This window comes from Pleurodeles waltl, chromosome 6, assembly GCF_031143425.1.
Source record: "Pleurodeles waltl isolate 20211129_DDA chromosome 6, aPleWal1.hap1.20221129, whole genome shotgun sequence".
Classification (NCBI taxonomy): domain Eukaryota; kingdom Metazoa; phylum Chordata; class Amphibia; order Caudata; family Salamandridae; genus Pleurodeles; species Pleurodeles waltl.
In genome coordinates, this window is record NC_090445.1 from 377711631 (window position 1) to 377728670 (window position 17040).

A 17040-nucleotide genomic window follows, 5' to 3' on the forward strand; every position below is an offset into this window, starting at 1 on the left:
ATGATGGCTCAGTAGATGGAGTGATCTATTCAGACACCCTCTCTAGCCAACAGCAATCTGACTGTAGGAAGGTCCTGCAACAGTTTGCTGAGCTTTTTTCCCTAACCCCTGGTCAGACACACCTGCGTACCCATGATGTGGACACAGGAGACAGCATGCCTGTCAAAAACAAAATATTCAGACAGTCTGACCAAGTTAAGGAAAGCATCAAGGTGGAAGTCCACAAGATGCTGGAATTGGGAGTAATTGAGCACTCTGACAGCCCCTGGGCTAGCCCAGTGGTCTTAGTCCCAAAACCTCACACCAAAGATGGAAAGAGAGAGATGAGGTTTTGTGTGGACTACAGAGGACTTAATTCTGTCACCAAGACAGATGCCCATCCCATTCCTAGAGCTGATGAGCTGATAGACAAAGGATTCCAGCCATGCTTCATAGGAGCTGCGCTACACAGCATGGCTAGAACATACACTGGCAAAGCCAATAGATCTCTTCATGTGTGAAACCTAATAGTTTTCCCAAAGCCCATTTTCACTTCTGCATTGTTGGTGCCATTTACTGACCCTGTAACACTGGGATAATGATCAAAACCATCCATGCTATGAACCCAACACCACAGTGACTCCTCGTCTAATTACAGATGAACTTCACCTAACTGACTAATGCTTTTATTGTCCTAAGTTTGGTGATAGTCTGGATTTTTCAGGTTTGACTGAGGCAAATACGTGTTCTTGTGCAGATGCAAAAAGGCTAATGAAAGACTCCATATTTAGGTTTAGAGTCCCTTTTTGACATTCCAATGACAATGATTCCCACTTTGTTATCTTTGTAGTTCAAGAACTATGCAAGCCTTTAGAAATTAAATACTTCCAATGTTCATATCACACAGGAAAAGTTAAGCACTTTGATTGTACCCTGAAATCAAATTAACGAAAGTATGCTCTGAAACTGGAATAAAATGGTCCATTGTCCCACCCCTGGAACTCTGGCCCATTTGAGCCATGCCTGCCCAGAAAACTAAGGAACTAAGCTCATTCCCTACAAAATATTTAAGGAACGGTCCAGGCTACTTACATTCAAACCTCCAGTGTCTCCCTGGCTTGCACATAAATTATGACGCAGTTCTTCACTATAGCTAAAGATGTATTCGCTGTTGCTACAGCTTCCGTTGGCAGGTCTGCGTTTTATTACCAGTCTGCACAAAAGAGACCTAGCATGAACTGAAGTCAGGCGCATGGGTTAATTTGCGAGTTCCTCAACAGAAATCTGCCATCCAGGCATGCTGGCGTAGCCCCGACCACGTCCTGCTCACCACAAACATGTCTCTAAAGTGTCAGACTACCAGCCTGGGTGCATGAAAGAGACTGTAAGAGAACCACTGAACTGAAAGACTCAGAGTCTGTAGCCACATCCACGTGCCAAGCTTCTTCTACACATCCAGTTCCTGCACCAGTGAACAGCCTTGCTGCCACAGTATATAAAAGAGCCAAATTGGGGGCAACACTAAGGCCAAGCATTTACAATAATAGAAAAAACACTTTCTAATGGCGCTATTAAAGCCTGGCCCTGGAACGTCACTAACCTCTGTTTTTATGAAAACAGGTCTCAGACTTATATATGGTATTACTGCACTCTGCCCAAGGATTTATTGGCTACATGTGAACAGCAACCAAAAAGGGGAGGTATGTTTAAGACCCATAACTGAGGTATCCTTTATGATAAGATTTTAGCAATCTATAGCATCAGTCCCTGCATCAGTCTGTTTGGCACAAAAGAATATGTAACTTACCTTCGGTAACACCTTATCTGGTAGAGACTATATCTAGCTGCAGATTCCTTACCTGTGAATTCTCCCCAGGCCTTGATCCTGAGGATTTTTCTGTAAGCGGTACCCCTGCACGCCAGTAGATGGAGTTGATCGGCTCCGCGTCTGTCGGTGGCAGCGTCCATGCCGGAAGTGACATTGCAGTACCTATATAGGTGCCACCCAGGTGTGCCGATGTCAGTTTCTTTTCACGACTTTCCACGCCAGAAGCGCAGAGCTGTGAAGAACACTGACCACTGGTGCGTCACAACTAGGGCCCTGAAAGAGGTCATCAGGGTCATTAGAAATCTGTTCACAAAGCAGGAAAGATTGGTGGGTCGGAAAGGAATCTAGAGCTAGAAATAGTATCTACCAGACATTTTGCCAAAGGTAAGTAACTTGTTCATCTGATTAATACTTCTAGCTGCAGATTCCTTACCTGTGAATAGATATCCCAACAGAGGAGAGTCTGTGAACCAATTTCAAATGTGAAAGTCATGCAGAACCGGACGGGCAAAATGTTCATCCCTACAGACTTGACAGACCGGGCAATAATGTTTAGTAAACGTGTGCAGAGATGCCCATGTTGCTGCTTCTTGGCCAGTGCATAGCAGATCATGATGCAGGACACAACTCAACGAGAGATGGTTCACTTCTGCACTTCCTAACCTTTCTTTGCACCGTCCTACCCAACAAAGAGTTTGTCATCTACCACGATCTCTCAAGTACAGTCAACGGATGTGGGGGTGCATGAAAAGTAGGCAAAGTGACAGACTGGTCTACATGAAAGGATTTGACCACTTTGGGTAGAAAAGATGTCCTTGTGCGAAGCAACAGTTTGTCAGGGTATACAGACAGGTAATGCGGCTGAGATAAGGCCTGCAGAGCACTCAATCGGCAGGCAGATGTAATTGCCACAAGGAAGGCTGTTTTTAGTGTTAGAAGCCTGAGGGAACAATTGTGGAGAGGCTAAAAACGAGCACACATCAAAAACGTTAGACCAGATTAAGGTCCCACTTTGGCATCATGGAGGAAAGAGACGAGTAAGTCCTTTGAAAAACCTATTTACAATAGAGAACTTGAACAGAGGCGATTTATCAGGCAAACCGCAAGAAGGGAGAAACAGCAGGTAAATAGCCCTTAAGAGGGCTCAAAGACGAGCCCTAATGGGCAAGGGAAGAATGAAAAGTAGAACTGCAGAAAGGGGATCAACAGATTTCTCTGCACACCATGTAGGCATATAGGGCCTGATTACAACTTTGGAGGAGGTGTTAATCCGTCCCAAAAGTGACGGATATACCACCAGCCGTATTACGAGTCCATTATATCCTATGGAACTCGTAATACGGCTGGTGGTATATACGTCACATTTGGGACGGATTAACACCTCCTCCAAAGTTGTAATCAGGCCCATAGTGTCTTGAGGGAGACATGCCTGGCTGCCAAGATGAAGTTACAGACTTCGGGGGGGAAAGGTCAAAAGCTATAAACTGCTGCCACTCAGTATCCACGCAAGAAGGCGGAGTTCAGGTGAAGAACCCTCCCCTACTGCTGTGACAGAAGATCCTCCCGAAGAGGCAGACTGATCGGATGATCAATGGACATGCTCAGCAGCTTGGGATACTAGACTCTCCGTTCCCAGTCCGGAGCCACAAGAATGACTTGGACCCGGTCGTTCCTAATCTTCATGAGAACTGTGGCAAAGAGTGGCATTGGTGGAAAAGCATACCAGTGGCCTGCGTTCCATTCGAGACTAACCCCAGCAGGCAAAATTGCAGACATTGTGAATTATTGGCAGAGGCAAACAGATCTAACCAAGGCTTCCCGCACTGCTGAAAGAGACCTTGTGCCATCTCTGGGTGGAGACACCATTCATGATCTGCTAGGCACCTTCAGCTGAGTTTGTCCGCTCTGGCATTCAGAGTGTCCACTAAATGTTGAACCACCAGGGATATGCCCTGTTGTTCCAGTCATGTCCAGCCTACCCGATTTGTTGCAATACCACAAGGCAGCGACGTCATCCGTGAACACATGAACTAGTCTTTCCTTAATGGAAGGTAGAAAGGCTTTCAATGCCAGGCTGATGTAGAGTCCTATGATCTCCATCTCTCCCAGATGGTCGCCCCAGCCCAAGAGTGAAGCATCTGTCACTACTGTCACATATGACTGGGTACGGGAGAGGGGTCTGGCTCGCTGTAGTCTGGAGGTGGGAGAAGACAGCCTGTGGTAAGCCCGCCTTCAACAGCCATCGAGATAGGGGAAGACAGGCGCTCCTGATCTCGGCAGATGAGCTGCAACCACCGCCGTCACTTTGGTGAACACCAGAGGGGTGCTGGTAATTGAAAATGTGCATGGCCTACCGTAAACCATCGACAGCTCTAACGGGCAGGCAGGATGGGGATGTGAAAATAGGAGTCCTGCAAATCTAATACTACCATCCAGTCTCCTGGGTTTAGGGCACACAAGAACTGAGCCAATGTTAACATTTTGAATGTCTCCTTCTCGAGGAAGAGATTGAGGGTTTGAAGACCTAGAATAGGGTGAAGATATTTATCCTTGTTGGGATTCAGAAAGTAGGAGAAATAGCAACCACAGCCTACATCTGGCACAGGAACCCTGTCTATGGCTCCTTTAGTCAAGAAAGCTGCAACTTCCTCGTGGAGAAGGGACGGATGATCCTCAGTCAGCTGGTCGTGGGATGGTGGCATGGGTGGATGGGTAATCTTGAAGGGGAGGGAGTAGCCCCTCCGGACTAACTGCAAAACCCTCCTGTCTGGTGTTACAGACTGCGAGTGAGGCAGGTGATGGCGAAACCTGCCACCAGCTGAGTGTCCATTGTGGTAAAAAGGCAGATTAGGAGGGTTTGGAGGCTGCTGCACACGTGGTGGCAGGCTGACCAGACCGCTGGCCAACTCACCCTTGAGGTCTGTGAGTACCACACACTCGACCACGCAGAGGCTGTGAAGTCTGTGTGGCAATGTCACTGGCCAGGAACTGGCGCAGCTGAAAGCCCCTTCAAGAGCTGAGAAAGGCAAGTCAGCAACGAATTGTTAACTTTACTGCATCCCTCCCATCAGCAGCAGCCTGACAGTACAGCACGGGCCTCCTCCGGAATCTGTGGCAGCACTTCTACAGCTGTGTCCCACAGTGTGTGGGAATAACAGCTCAAAAAGCATGCAGTGTTTAAGAACTGTAATGCCAGGCTAAAGGAAATAAACATTTTCTTTCCAGATGAGTCCAGCCTCTTGGATTCCCTATCCAGGGGAATGGTAGGGAATGTGCCATGGGAAGATGAAGCTGGGACAACCAACCTCTCAAGTGTAGGGTGCTGTGTGAGGAAAGCGTGGGCCCCCAAGGAGCAGGGCGACAGAGCTGGGAAATTGTCCTATGCACAGGTGCCCATGTGCTGGGTTTGGACCAGGTACCCAAAAGGACGTCCGTGAGAGCATCATTGAACAGGAGTAGGGGTCTGGATGTGGAAACTCCCAGCTGTAGCACCTCTGTCAAGAGAGAATTCTTGACTGCCACTGAGGGTAGTTTAAGGTCAATGACTTCAGCCCCCTCCTCACCACAACTGCATAGGAAAATCCCTCCTCCGTAGTGACGGTAGGGGGAGAAAGCATGCCAATATCTCGAAAAGTATCTAGTCCACTGGCTTCACCCAGATCCCCATGCCAATCCATTTCTTCCTCATAGGGCTAGTATTTTAAAGGGTACAGCAACCCCTCCCCATTTCTCCCCGAGGCCTAGCCCAAGGGAATAGGGCTCAGGATCTGATCTGTGAGGCAAAGCTCCTGCTAGAGTCGGCATCAGGCAACGTACTATCCAGCTCCGTGTTGGAGTTGGAGATGACAATGGCGATGGAGGTGCTGAAAGAATCAACATTAGTACAGGCACCAGGAAAGGGTGAGATGGTACAACCAGCACTAGTCTGGATCTAGGACATGATCCCTGGGGGCCTATTAGCACTATGGGGCCCCAATGGGGTCCATTCCAACACCACAGGGTCCGAAGGCATGTCCACAGGGTTGGACTGTCCAAAAATGAGGCACATATCTTCATAAAACTCAGAGTTGGACAGGGGTCGCTCCAGCTCCTTGAAAGTGAGAAAGGCATGGAGCTGGCCCAGGCACAGGGTCTGAGGCCTAGAAAGCAGACGCTCTCTTGTTGTGTCAGTCAACAGACAAGGAGAAGTTGAAGACAGCTAGGACTTCTTGCTCTTCTTCTTGTGCCTCAACTGACCTGATCACCCCCAGCACTTGTAGTGGGACAACTGTGACTTTGGACTCTATGACCAGTCCTGGGGCCTTCCCCTCCACCATGATCTCCACTTGCACAGAGTCAAGTGTCGGGCCGCCATCAGCTTTAGGGACCACTCTCTCAAAGCCTAAGCATGCATGGCATGGCACTCAGAGCACGACTTCTGGTTGTAGTTGCAGGGTGTGGTTGCGCTCCAAACAGACAGACAAGGTGCAGATCCGTCATCGACATCAGCCAATGGCAGGCTCTGCACGGCTTAGACCCGTCTTCCTGGATGACATCCTTGACACACCAGGAGAAAAAAAACTCAAAAAGTCGACAAAATGTCAAAAAACTCCAGTGAATATATGACTGAGGGGTAGCTCTCTCTGAATCAGCCCAAATTCTGGTGCAGAAAGAATAGAACTGACCTCTGCGCACCTGGGTGCTACCTAAATAGGTACCATGACGTTACTTCCAGCATGGGTGGCACTGATGATGGACACGGAGCGGATCAACGCCACCTATCAGCACACAAGGGCACTGCTCATGAAAAATCTTCGGGGTCCAGTCTGACATCTGGGGAGAATTCAAAGGTAAGGATTCTGCAGCTAGAAGTCTCTATCAGATATAAAAAATAAATAAAAAAAAAAGAACTTTTAGAGGATCTGCCAAGCACAAAGCTCCGACGCAGCATTGCTCTTGATAAATCTTGCCCAGAATGCATAACAGACTACCGCATAGGAGGTCAGACTGCACTTCCCGAGAAGGAGCATCGCTACTCACAAAAGGTCTGAATACTGTTGCTAGGTCAAGCGCATCCTCTAGCAGAAGAGGCAGGCCATCGACAGATAGAAGGCCATGGACTTGACAAATCGTTGGAACCATTATTTCATGTTGTTATTTTGTGAGACAACAGAACTGAACATGCTTTAGGGTAAAATTCCTCTTCTGGGAGATGATGACATGCTAAGCTGAGGCCAAAAGCAAGGAAAAATGCTGGGTGGAGAACAGACATTTGCGCACATTACGTAATCTAGGTCGCACAGTAGGGGCAGAACAAGTGAAAGGAGTCTGATGGCTCTTGTAAAGGCAAGATTTGAATCCGCCAGTAATTGGCACATGGGTAGATGTGGACCACTGCCAACAAAGGAAGGCTATGATATCTTTGGTGAAAATGACGAGTGACACAAATTAAAAAAAGACTACCACCTTGTACTAATAGTGTGCTCATTCAGTGAAAAATCTAAGGAATCAGGTTCTAGTGGACATGTATGGGTGTGGACAAAAGCATTTCTGGGAGGTTTATATAAACCCAGTTTCCAACCTGTGGCAGACAGGATTTGCACTAGAGCATTTAACAACGTGAAGAAAAAAACTAATGGAAGACATGGAGGTCCAAGATGGTAAGCAAGCTTTATTCCACCTGTTTGCTGCAAAGGAGGGCTAGAGGCCTTGACTCCTCTGGTTTAAGGGACTAGTTTCTAATGCCTTCTACTGCAGCAGTCTATGGGCTTTTGCCAACAGCTCCAGAGGCAGTGGGAGGGGAAGAGGAGAAAGAATTTGGGGAGGATTGGAGAGGGGTGGGGTTGGAGGAGTTAGTTCCACCACCGGATCCACCTCAGTCTAACAGTGATGGGGACCTACCAGAAGAAGTGGCTCATAAGCTCCTCGGCTTGGACTGCAGGAATTCCATTACTCCTTTGAGCAGTTAACACTGTCCTCTGGAGAGGTCACTGTTTGACATTTGGTAACATTACTCTAATGCCACTTGGAGGACCCAGGAGGGTGCTTTACCAGGATCTGTGGATATGGGACGCAGGGGGGAACGGGGACTCATTTGATCTCAGCATGAGGGGTCATAGCAGTGCTTTTGATGCAGGTGAAGAGAGAAAACTGATGAACCCTTGCAAAGGGGACATTGATTTTCTACAATCCTTTTGGAAACTCTTAAGGGGTGTGCACTGCAGCTAAGGCCCATCAGAAGAGAGGGTAATGACTACTGAGTCTGCTAACTGGCACGTTTCAGGAAGCTGTGGAACAGACAGGGGCTGAAGCCCTAACCAGTTAGGGATCTGTGATGTTAGAAGCTCATCTGGGTGACCTAGAAAATGAAGGGAGGGCCAACTATAAAGATGCTTTTTGAGGGAGGCTGGTAAGAAACTGAGTTAGTTGAGGAGGGGGAGAAAGCCTAAGGCAACAACCACAATTCTTGTCCGGGTGAGCCACAATAGTCACTAAATTACCCTGTGCTCAACCATCTGGTAGCTTGGCACAAAGCAGGCAGGCTTAACTTACAAGCAATGCATAACGTTTTTATGCAGCACACAAAGTGAAAAAACAACACAAGAAAAATCCCAAACCAATTTTTAAAAAGTAGGGTATGATTTTCTTAAAATAAAATTATATCAGAATGACAAAAATTCAATCAGTAAAACTAGAGATGTTGAATTTTAGAGGTTTTATTGAAAATAGCGCCAAAGAAGCAGAAAGCTCCACTTGCGGTTGCCTGGTCATGCTGAACCAAGGAAAAGTCACAAGTTCAGGCAGTCTGCAATGGAACACTGGTCGGATACATGGATAAGGTTAGTCCAACTGATGGGTACCTTCTTAAGTCTGATGCGAAAAGTTCCGTTTGAGTTGGAGGAGATGGCATGGAGGAGACTTCTGGTACAAAGAGCAGGTCAAATGCCTGGGATGGTCATTGCAGTAGAGCGAAGATCCAGTTGCCACTGGAGCGTTGTATTGGTGGATTGTCACAGATGGTCGCTGTCAGCTCAAAGCACAGGTCTTGCTTTGCTGACTGTTATGAACTGTCATTGTTGCTGCAAAGATAATGTCTCACCAGAGCTTCGCATTGGTGGTTGCAACAGGCGGCAGAATTTTGGCATGAATGGGCCCATGCAGAGTCTCGAAGGGTCCAAACTTCAGAACTTTCACCTTTTACTTCAGGAGGAGCTCACAATGCTGCCAGCCACAAGTCCAGGACCTCTGAGGCACCTCTTGGGGATCAGGATTCACTCCAGCATAGGCCAGCAGTAGGTCTTGGCAGGTCCAGTTGCAGCTGGGCAGCTAGGCAGTTGCATAGAAGCCTCTGGAAGCTAGTCCTGCAGGAGGTTGGCCAACAGACCGCTGGAGTCACTCTGAGTAGCCTGGGATCAAAGCAAGCAGGCCCAATCTTCCTTCTTCAGATACCAAAGCAGTCCTTCAAGAAGCAAGGCAGTCCCCCGGGCAGCATGGCAGACTTTCTGAAACTTCCAGAAGTTTTCTGGTGGGAGGTTCTGAAGGTCCCATTTTTATACCTGGTGCCAGTCTTCGTGGTTCAATGTCAGTTCTTCCCCTGGGTTTGTCCCCATACTGTCTAGACCTGGTGTGAGGTCCCTTTGTGTGTGCTGCAGACAGAGCCCTTAAGTAAATCAGGGCAGGGTGCAGCTCCTCCCCAGCCATTCTTCCAGGAAGCCCCTCTCCCAGGTACACCCAGAGTCACTGTCTGGTCCCAATAGATATTCTTGATAGGGGAACCATTAACAGACCCAGGTGATATTTTCAAAATTATACTCTAAAGTCCAACTTTACCATTAAAGAGGATTTTAAAGCATAAACATCTCTGTACCTGCTCATAATCGGACGTTAGCACTTACAACATAAAATAAGGTAACCCCATGTTAGCCTGTGGGAGTGATATGACTTACAAGAGTGTCACTGTTAAGACCATGTCAAGTTTAAGCATGCCTATCCTTCTTTTAAAATACCATGCACCCTGTCCTATGAGGCTTTAGGGGCCTATCTAAAGAAGAAGGTTTAAACCCAATTTTTAGCCAGCTTGGACAATATTATTGCCTCTCTGTTTTTTGCTTATAATGTATTTTACTGTGGTCAAAATCTAATAAAAGGTCTCAGACAAAAAGGAATGTTTACACCCTGGCAAAACGGTTTATTTTGCAGGGTCAAAAAGGCAGTTTAACCCTGCATTACAGGCTACTTTAGTGGGTGGTACAATGAGTTCTGCTGTCCACTAGTATCATTTAATTTACAGGTCCTTGGTGCCATTTATTAGGGACTTACATGTAAATTAAAGGTACCTATCAGGTGTAGGTCAACGGTACCATGTTTTAGGGAGACAGCACAAGCTCTTTACCACTGGTTAGCAAGCAAAAGCTGCACAGAGTCCTAATGTCAACATAAACCGGTTCAGCAGCAGAAGGCTAAATTCTGTGGATGACCCTGCAAAAAGGGTTATGTCCAACAGGAAGTGAACAATAATATTTCTCGGTCTTCCTCTCAACTTAGTCAGCCTCCGTACACAGTAACCCGCAGGGGCAGAAATCCACAGATGAAAAAGAAACTTCTCAACCCAAGAGTAAGGCGAATGCCAATGTCCTGGAAAAGGCAGTTTCTCAAGCTAAACGAAAAACGGGGACTCTTGAGAAGGGGGCTTTCAAAACCTCAAATTATATCGGTAGGGTGGCTGCACATGGAGAATATTGTCAATCAGAGTGACATAACTTACAGAAAGCACTAAACTAAGGGAGGCAGTCTGCTGCGTGGCTTCATGGGAGGTAATGTCTGCCTCTTAACCATGGAGAATGACCCTGGGGTTCACACCAGCTAGGTCACAAGGGAGATTACACAATACAAAAATATGCACAGTTAAACAGTAGAATAAGGTGTAAGGAAGGATACGTACACACAGGGGTCAGTGTCTGAGGGATTTGCTTATGCCTGAAATTTTCAGGCAGATATTTGGACACTGGGTCTAAACTACAATTGCATTCACAGTGACTATCAAGTTAATATTCTCGAGGGGGCATTAACTACTTACTTCAAAATCAGTTACCATTATGAAAAAAAGAAAACTGCGATATTAGAAAGATGTACAATCAAAAGCATGGAGATCAGTGGTGTCTAATCTCATTACATCAGAGGAGGGTCCTAAAAAAGTAAGGGGCCGAACAAAGATGGCCAAGTCAAACAGAGGGAGGCAAAAGCATGCCCAAAGTGTGCGAAGTGAGGAGTAAAGGCACTGATGGGCTCCAAATCACAAAGATAGAGGTGGTGGTACAAATCGCAAAACAAAAAAAAAAAAAGAGGAAAGTAGCAGGTGGGAACAAAATAAACAATAACAAGGAGTGGGGTCTTCAGTGAGGGAAAACAAAGTGGTTATGGGATGGACTGAACGGGTGGCCATATGGAAGCCCGTTGCCTTAAAAAAAAAAATGAATGGTAAGGGAATATTAGAAAGTGATGAGGTAATGGAAGGGGGCCCACCATGGAACTGCAGCTGTGATGAAAATCAAGAAAAAAATGCTTTGTTTGATGGGTAGGGAAGAATCATTGATTGCGGTTAGTGAATTTGTCATTCCAACTTAAATCCAATATTTGACCTTTATTAAGTAACAGATTTATTGGTCCTTCTCCTGAAGTCAGGCCATCCCCTTGGCATGGCAAAAGTACCAGAACTACATTTTAATTAGTCAATACATTTTTACTGAGAATCCAAAAAAGTGTGCAGATAATTTAAGATAATACAGTGGTGCGGAGATCTTTAGCAAGCCACAGATTTTACAATCTGTGAATTTGGAATTCTGTGCTCCAACAATGTATCTTAGCATACATGGTGTCCAACGTCCCTTGTGTAGTGTTCCTCTTACCTCCGATCACAGGAATTTTGAGGTTCTCGACACGAGACACTACTGATGGCAAGTTGCAGGGCACCAAAATCACTGGGTCAAAGAAGCTGGTGTGTGGGGCAACCACAAGGATGGGGGCCTCAACGCATGTTGCCTTACGGCCTTTGATCCGGATCCAATGAAAACCAGAGACGAAGTATAGCAGCCGACTCAAGAAGCGAATAATGTAATGGAATATCCTTGATGGGAAAGTAGGAGAAAGGAGTAAAACAAAAGAAAAATGTTGTTACATTTCTCTGGGGCAATACAGAAAGATTATTATTAGACAAATGTAAGGAATTTCAGCATCTGGGGCTAGATCACTGTAGCACAAATTTACTTCATACTTTCCTCCACTGCTCAGACATTTTTTTGGTAATGAGATCAACCTTTTAACTCATTGTGTTGCTCTGATATGCAAACCTGGAATTTACCATAATGTAGGTTAGGCTTTTACCTGAGGTACTAGGCTGGTTTGGTTAGAGATTAGTGATAAATTGGAGTATTCATCAAGTACAATTATGACTAGTGGGCAGAGCCTAGTCTACTGGCACCCAGCACAATGTTTACCAAGCCTCTCATCGTTCACCTTGCTCTCTCTCTAGGTAACTTGGTTGACCTGTCAATGTTAGCTACATGAGGTAGTATAGATCTAGATCCGTGTACACCACAACAGTGTCCAGTTAGAAGAATAAGTTACTTACCTTCGGTAACGCTTTTTCTGGTGGATACAGTAACTACCTGTGGATTCCTCACCTAAAGAATTCTCCCCTCGCGCCAGCCTCGACGGAAATTTCTTCGAGCTCTGCACGTCGACGTCGCAATCGCCCGACTCCACGCGACGCCCTATGACGTCATCTAGGCAATAAGAAGCCCTCGTCGACGTGCAGACGTCAGTTATCACCATTTTTTACGTGCCAAAGAGGCAAACAGGTGAACAGTGACCTTAAAGGGAACATAGTCACAACAAATGGAATGAAATCACAACATTTATTATAATAAAGATAAAGTCAGGTAACAGCAATAATTGCTCTATATGAAAGGAAAATATGTCAAACAAGTCCAAACGTGTTCCTTGAACTATCTAAATTAGTGAAAGAAATGCACATATACATGCCCCAACTATATACATAAGTCAGGTATATACATATATACAAGACAAAGGATGTTCACCCATGGATTTCATGGTAAGACCAGTCAGGCAACGGGGAGGCGGGTGGGACCGTGAGGAATCCACAGGTAGTTACTGTATCCACCAGAAAAAGCGTTACCGAAGGTAAGTAACTTATTCTTCTGATGGATACACCTACCTGTGGATTCCTCACCTAAAGAATAGAGTCCCAAAGCAGTACTACCTCCAGAGGTGGGTGCCCGAATGGTCAAACCAAGAAATCCTGCAGCACCGAGCGAGCAAAATGGCCATCCCTCCTAACCTCAGAATCCAAACAGTAATGTTTGACAAAAGTATGGAGGGACGCCCAAGTCGCCGCCCTGCAGATGTCAGCCACAGGAACACCCCTAGCCAAAGCCGAAGAAGCAGCCTTAGCTCTGGTGGAATGGGCACGAAGCCCCACAGGTGGTTCTTTCTTCGCCAAAGAATAACACATTTTAATTAATAGAATGACCCACCTTGATAGCGTTCTCTTGTGGACAGCTCTACCTTTCCTCTTCCCCACGTATCCAACGAAGAGCTGATCATCTTGCCTGAACTCCTTCGTCCTGTCGACATAGAAGCTCAGCGCTCTTCGTGGATCCAGCCGATGGAGCCTCTCTTCCTCCTTGGATGGATGAGGTGGAGGGTAAAAGGAAGAGAGAGTAATAGACTGCCCCAAGTGAAAGGGTGTAACAACCTTCGGGAGGAAAGCCGCCTTGGTCCTTAACACCACTTTGTCTCTATAGAAAGAAAGGTATGGGGGCACTACACTAAGAGCCTGAAACTCACTGACCCTTCTGGCCAATGTTATGGCCACCAGGAACAGAGTCTTGTGAACTAGCAACCGCAAAGAGCAAGAATGCATCGGCTCAAATGGGGACCCCATTAAAAATGTTAATACCAAATTAAGGTCCCACTGAGGCATAACAAATGGTGATGGTGGAAATTTGTTAGTAAGCCCCTTAACAAACCTTAAAACAATAGGATACTTAAATAAGGAAGGCTGATCAGGAAGGCACAGAGAAGCCGACAGTGCAGATAAATAACCCTTGACTGTGGCAACCGCACAACCTTTTTGCGCCAGGAAAAGAGCAAATGACAATATGTCAGACAAACGAGCCTTTAAGGGATCAATTCTGTTCTCTCCACACCAGCATACAAATTTAGCCCAACGACTTGCATAGATCGATTTGGTGGAGTGTCGCCTGGCCGATAAAATAACATCCACCACTTCTGGTGGGAGAGAAAAAGCACTCAGATTGCCCCGTTCAATCTCCAGGCATGAAGGTGCAAACTCTGGAGGTGGGGGTGTAGAATCTGCCCCTGCGACTGCAAGAGGAGGTCCACCCTGTAAGGGAGACTGAGCGGTGGGCACTGAGAGAGTTGGAGAAGGTCTGAGTACCACACCCTTCTTAGCCAATCCGGAGCTATTAAGATGACCTGGGCTCGGTCTTGGCGGATCTTCCTCAGAACTCGAGGAATCAAGGGTTTGGGAGGAAACGCGTAAAGCAACTGACTCTTCCAGGACATCTGAAACGCGTCCCCCAAAGCTCCTTGCACCAGATACTGGAGGCTGCAAAATAACGGTCACTGCGCATTCTCCTGAGTTGCAAACAGATCTATCTGCGGATATCCCCACATCTGGAAGATGTACAGAACCAGATCTGGATGAAGACGCCACTCGTGGTCGACCGAGTTGCGTCGACTGAGAACGTCCGCACGCATGTTCAGAGCCCCGGCCAAATGATGTGCTACCAAGCAGATCTTGTGATCCTGAAGCCAGGACCAGAGTCGAAGAGCTTCTCTGCAGAGAAGATACGATCCCACTCCTCCCTGCTTGTTTATATACCACATCGCGGTAGTATTGTCCGTTAGGATCTGGACTGACTGACCGCGAATGGAAGGGAGGAAGGCCTTGAGAGCCAGACGTACTGCCCGCAATTCCAACAGATTGATGTGAAATCTCTGTTCCACTGGAGACCAAAGGCCTTTGACCTCCAGGTCCCCCAGATGAGCTCCCCACCCTAGAGTGGAAGCATCCGTTACCACTGTGGCCACTGGTGGCGGTAGCGAGAACGGCCTTCCTTGTGACAGGTTGTCGACCGCTGCCCACCACTGAAGATCCACTGCAGTGTCTCTGGAGATCTTTATAGATTCCTCGAGATCTCCTTTGTGCTGAAACCACTGCCTGCGGACGCACCACTGAAGAGCCCTCATGTGCCAGCGTGCATGAGTGACCAGCAGTATGCAAGAAGCAAACAGACCGAGCAGACGAAGGACCTTGAGGACTGGAACTACCGCTCCATTTCGAAACATTGGAATCAACGCCTGGATGTCCTGAACCCGCTGGGGCGGAGGAAAGGCCCGATTCAATGTTGTGTCCAATACTGCCCCTATGAACAGGAGGCGTTGAGAGGGCTCAAGGTGAGATTTGGGCACATTGATTGAAAAACCCAGGTCGTACAACAATTGAGTTGTCGACTGGAGATGACGCCGCACGAGCTCCGGAGTCTTGGCTTTGATCAACCAATCGTCCAGATAGGGAAACACTGCTATCCCCCTTCGTCTGAGCTCTGCCGCTACCACCGCCATCACCTTTGTGAAGACTCGAGGTGCTGAAGTAAGACCAAACGGGAGGACCGCAAACTGATAATGCTGCGATCCCACCACAAACCGGAGATACTTCCTGTGCGATTTGAGGATCGGAATATGGAAATATGCGTCCTGCAAATCGACAGACACCATCCAATCTCCTTTGTTCAATGCCAAAAGAACCTGTGAAAGGGTCAGCATTTTGAACTTTTCCTGCCTGAGGAACCAATTCAAAATCCTCAAGTCCAGAATTGGTCTTAACCGACCATCCTTTTTGGGGATCAGGAAGTACCTTGAATAAAAGCCCTGACCCCTCTCCTGCTCGGGAACCAACTCTACTGCGCCTTTTGCCAATAGGGATAACACCTCCTGGTGGGGAGGGAAGGGAGGAGGGAACTCCCGAAAGGGAAGAGCATACCCCCTCTTCACAATGTAGAGGACTCAAGAGTCTGTTGTTATAAACTCCCACATTGGAAGAAAATGGGCAAGTCTCGCCCCTACCAGAGACAAGTGGACAGGAAGTGGTGGAGGACTAAGGTTGCTTTCCCTGCTGCACACCTCCCGAGGAAGAGGAAGAGGCAGAGTGCTGCTGGATGGCTCCTCTTGTACGGACTCTGCCCCTGCCCCTGCCCCTGAAAGATCTGTATGGCAGGGAGCTTTCAGTTTGTTGTGGTCCTTGGAATCTGCCACGAAAGGAGGAGCCACGTCCAAAACCCCTAAACCTCCTATAAGACCTAAAGGAGGAGAAGGCAGCTGACTGAAGTCCTAGCGACCTCACTGTGGCTCTGCTCTCTTTAAATCATTCAAGAGCAGAATCTGCCTTTGTCCCAAAGAGTTTTTCACCATCAAAGGGCAGATCTAGGAGAGTCGCCTGCACATCCGATGAAAAGCCAGACGAACGCAGCCAAGATTGTCGTCTGGAAACTATGGACTTGCCCATAGCTCTTGCCACTGAGTCCGAAGTGTCTAACCCAGACTGGATCACAGGGTCGCTGCCGCCTGAGCGTCCGTCAGCAATTGTAACACTTCCTGTGACAAGTTTGGATGGCCTTTTGCTTCCTCCATAAGGGCATGAATATAACGTCCCAAAATGCAGGTTGCTTTGGTTGACTTTAAGGCCATACTACATGAAGAGAAGGCCTTTTTGGCAGAATGGTCCATTTTCTTCGATTCCCTGTCCGCAGGGGTTCCGGGAAACGAGCCAGGAGAGGACCTGGAAGAACAGGAGGCCTGAACTACTAAGCTCTCCGGTGTCGGGTGCTTGGAGAGGAAGACAGGGTCACCTGGTGCCGCCCGATAGCGTCGTGCTACCGCTCTGTTGACAGCTGCTGAAGACACAGGTTTCTTCCAAATGTCTTTGATAGGGTCTAGAAGAGCCTCATTAAAAGGCAAGAGAGGCTCTGCCGTCACAGAAGTTGGATGTAACACCTCTGTCAAAAGGTTCCTCTTCACCTCCGCAGCCGGAAGAGGAAGATCTAAGAAGTCTGCAGCCTTCCATATTACTGCATGAAAAGATGCAGCTTCCTCAGTGTACTCCCCAGGGGAAGCCAGATCCCACTCAGGGGAAGTATCGATGCCACTTGCAG

At 47.4% G+C, this 17040-nt stretch overlaps 1 protein-coding gene across 1 annotated transcript in view; it reads right to left on the reverse strand.

Moving 5' to 3' along the window:
- Nucleotides 1-17040, reverse strand: part of LPCAT4 (lysophosphatidylcholine acyltransferase 4) — a 536940-nt gene that overhangs the window by 358687 nt on the left and 161213 nt on the right. The window contains exon 3 of the mRNA XM_069238305.1: nucleotides 11692-11909. Within this exon, the coding sequence (XP_069094406.1) occupies nucleotides 11692-11909 (218 nt within the window). The remainder of the gene's footprint in view (nucleotides 1-11691; nucleotides 11910-17040) is intronic.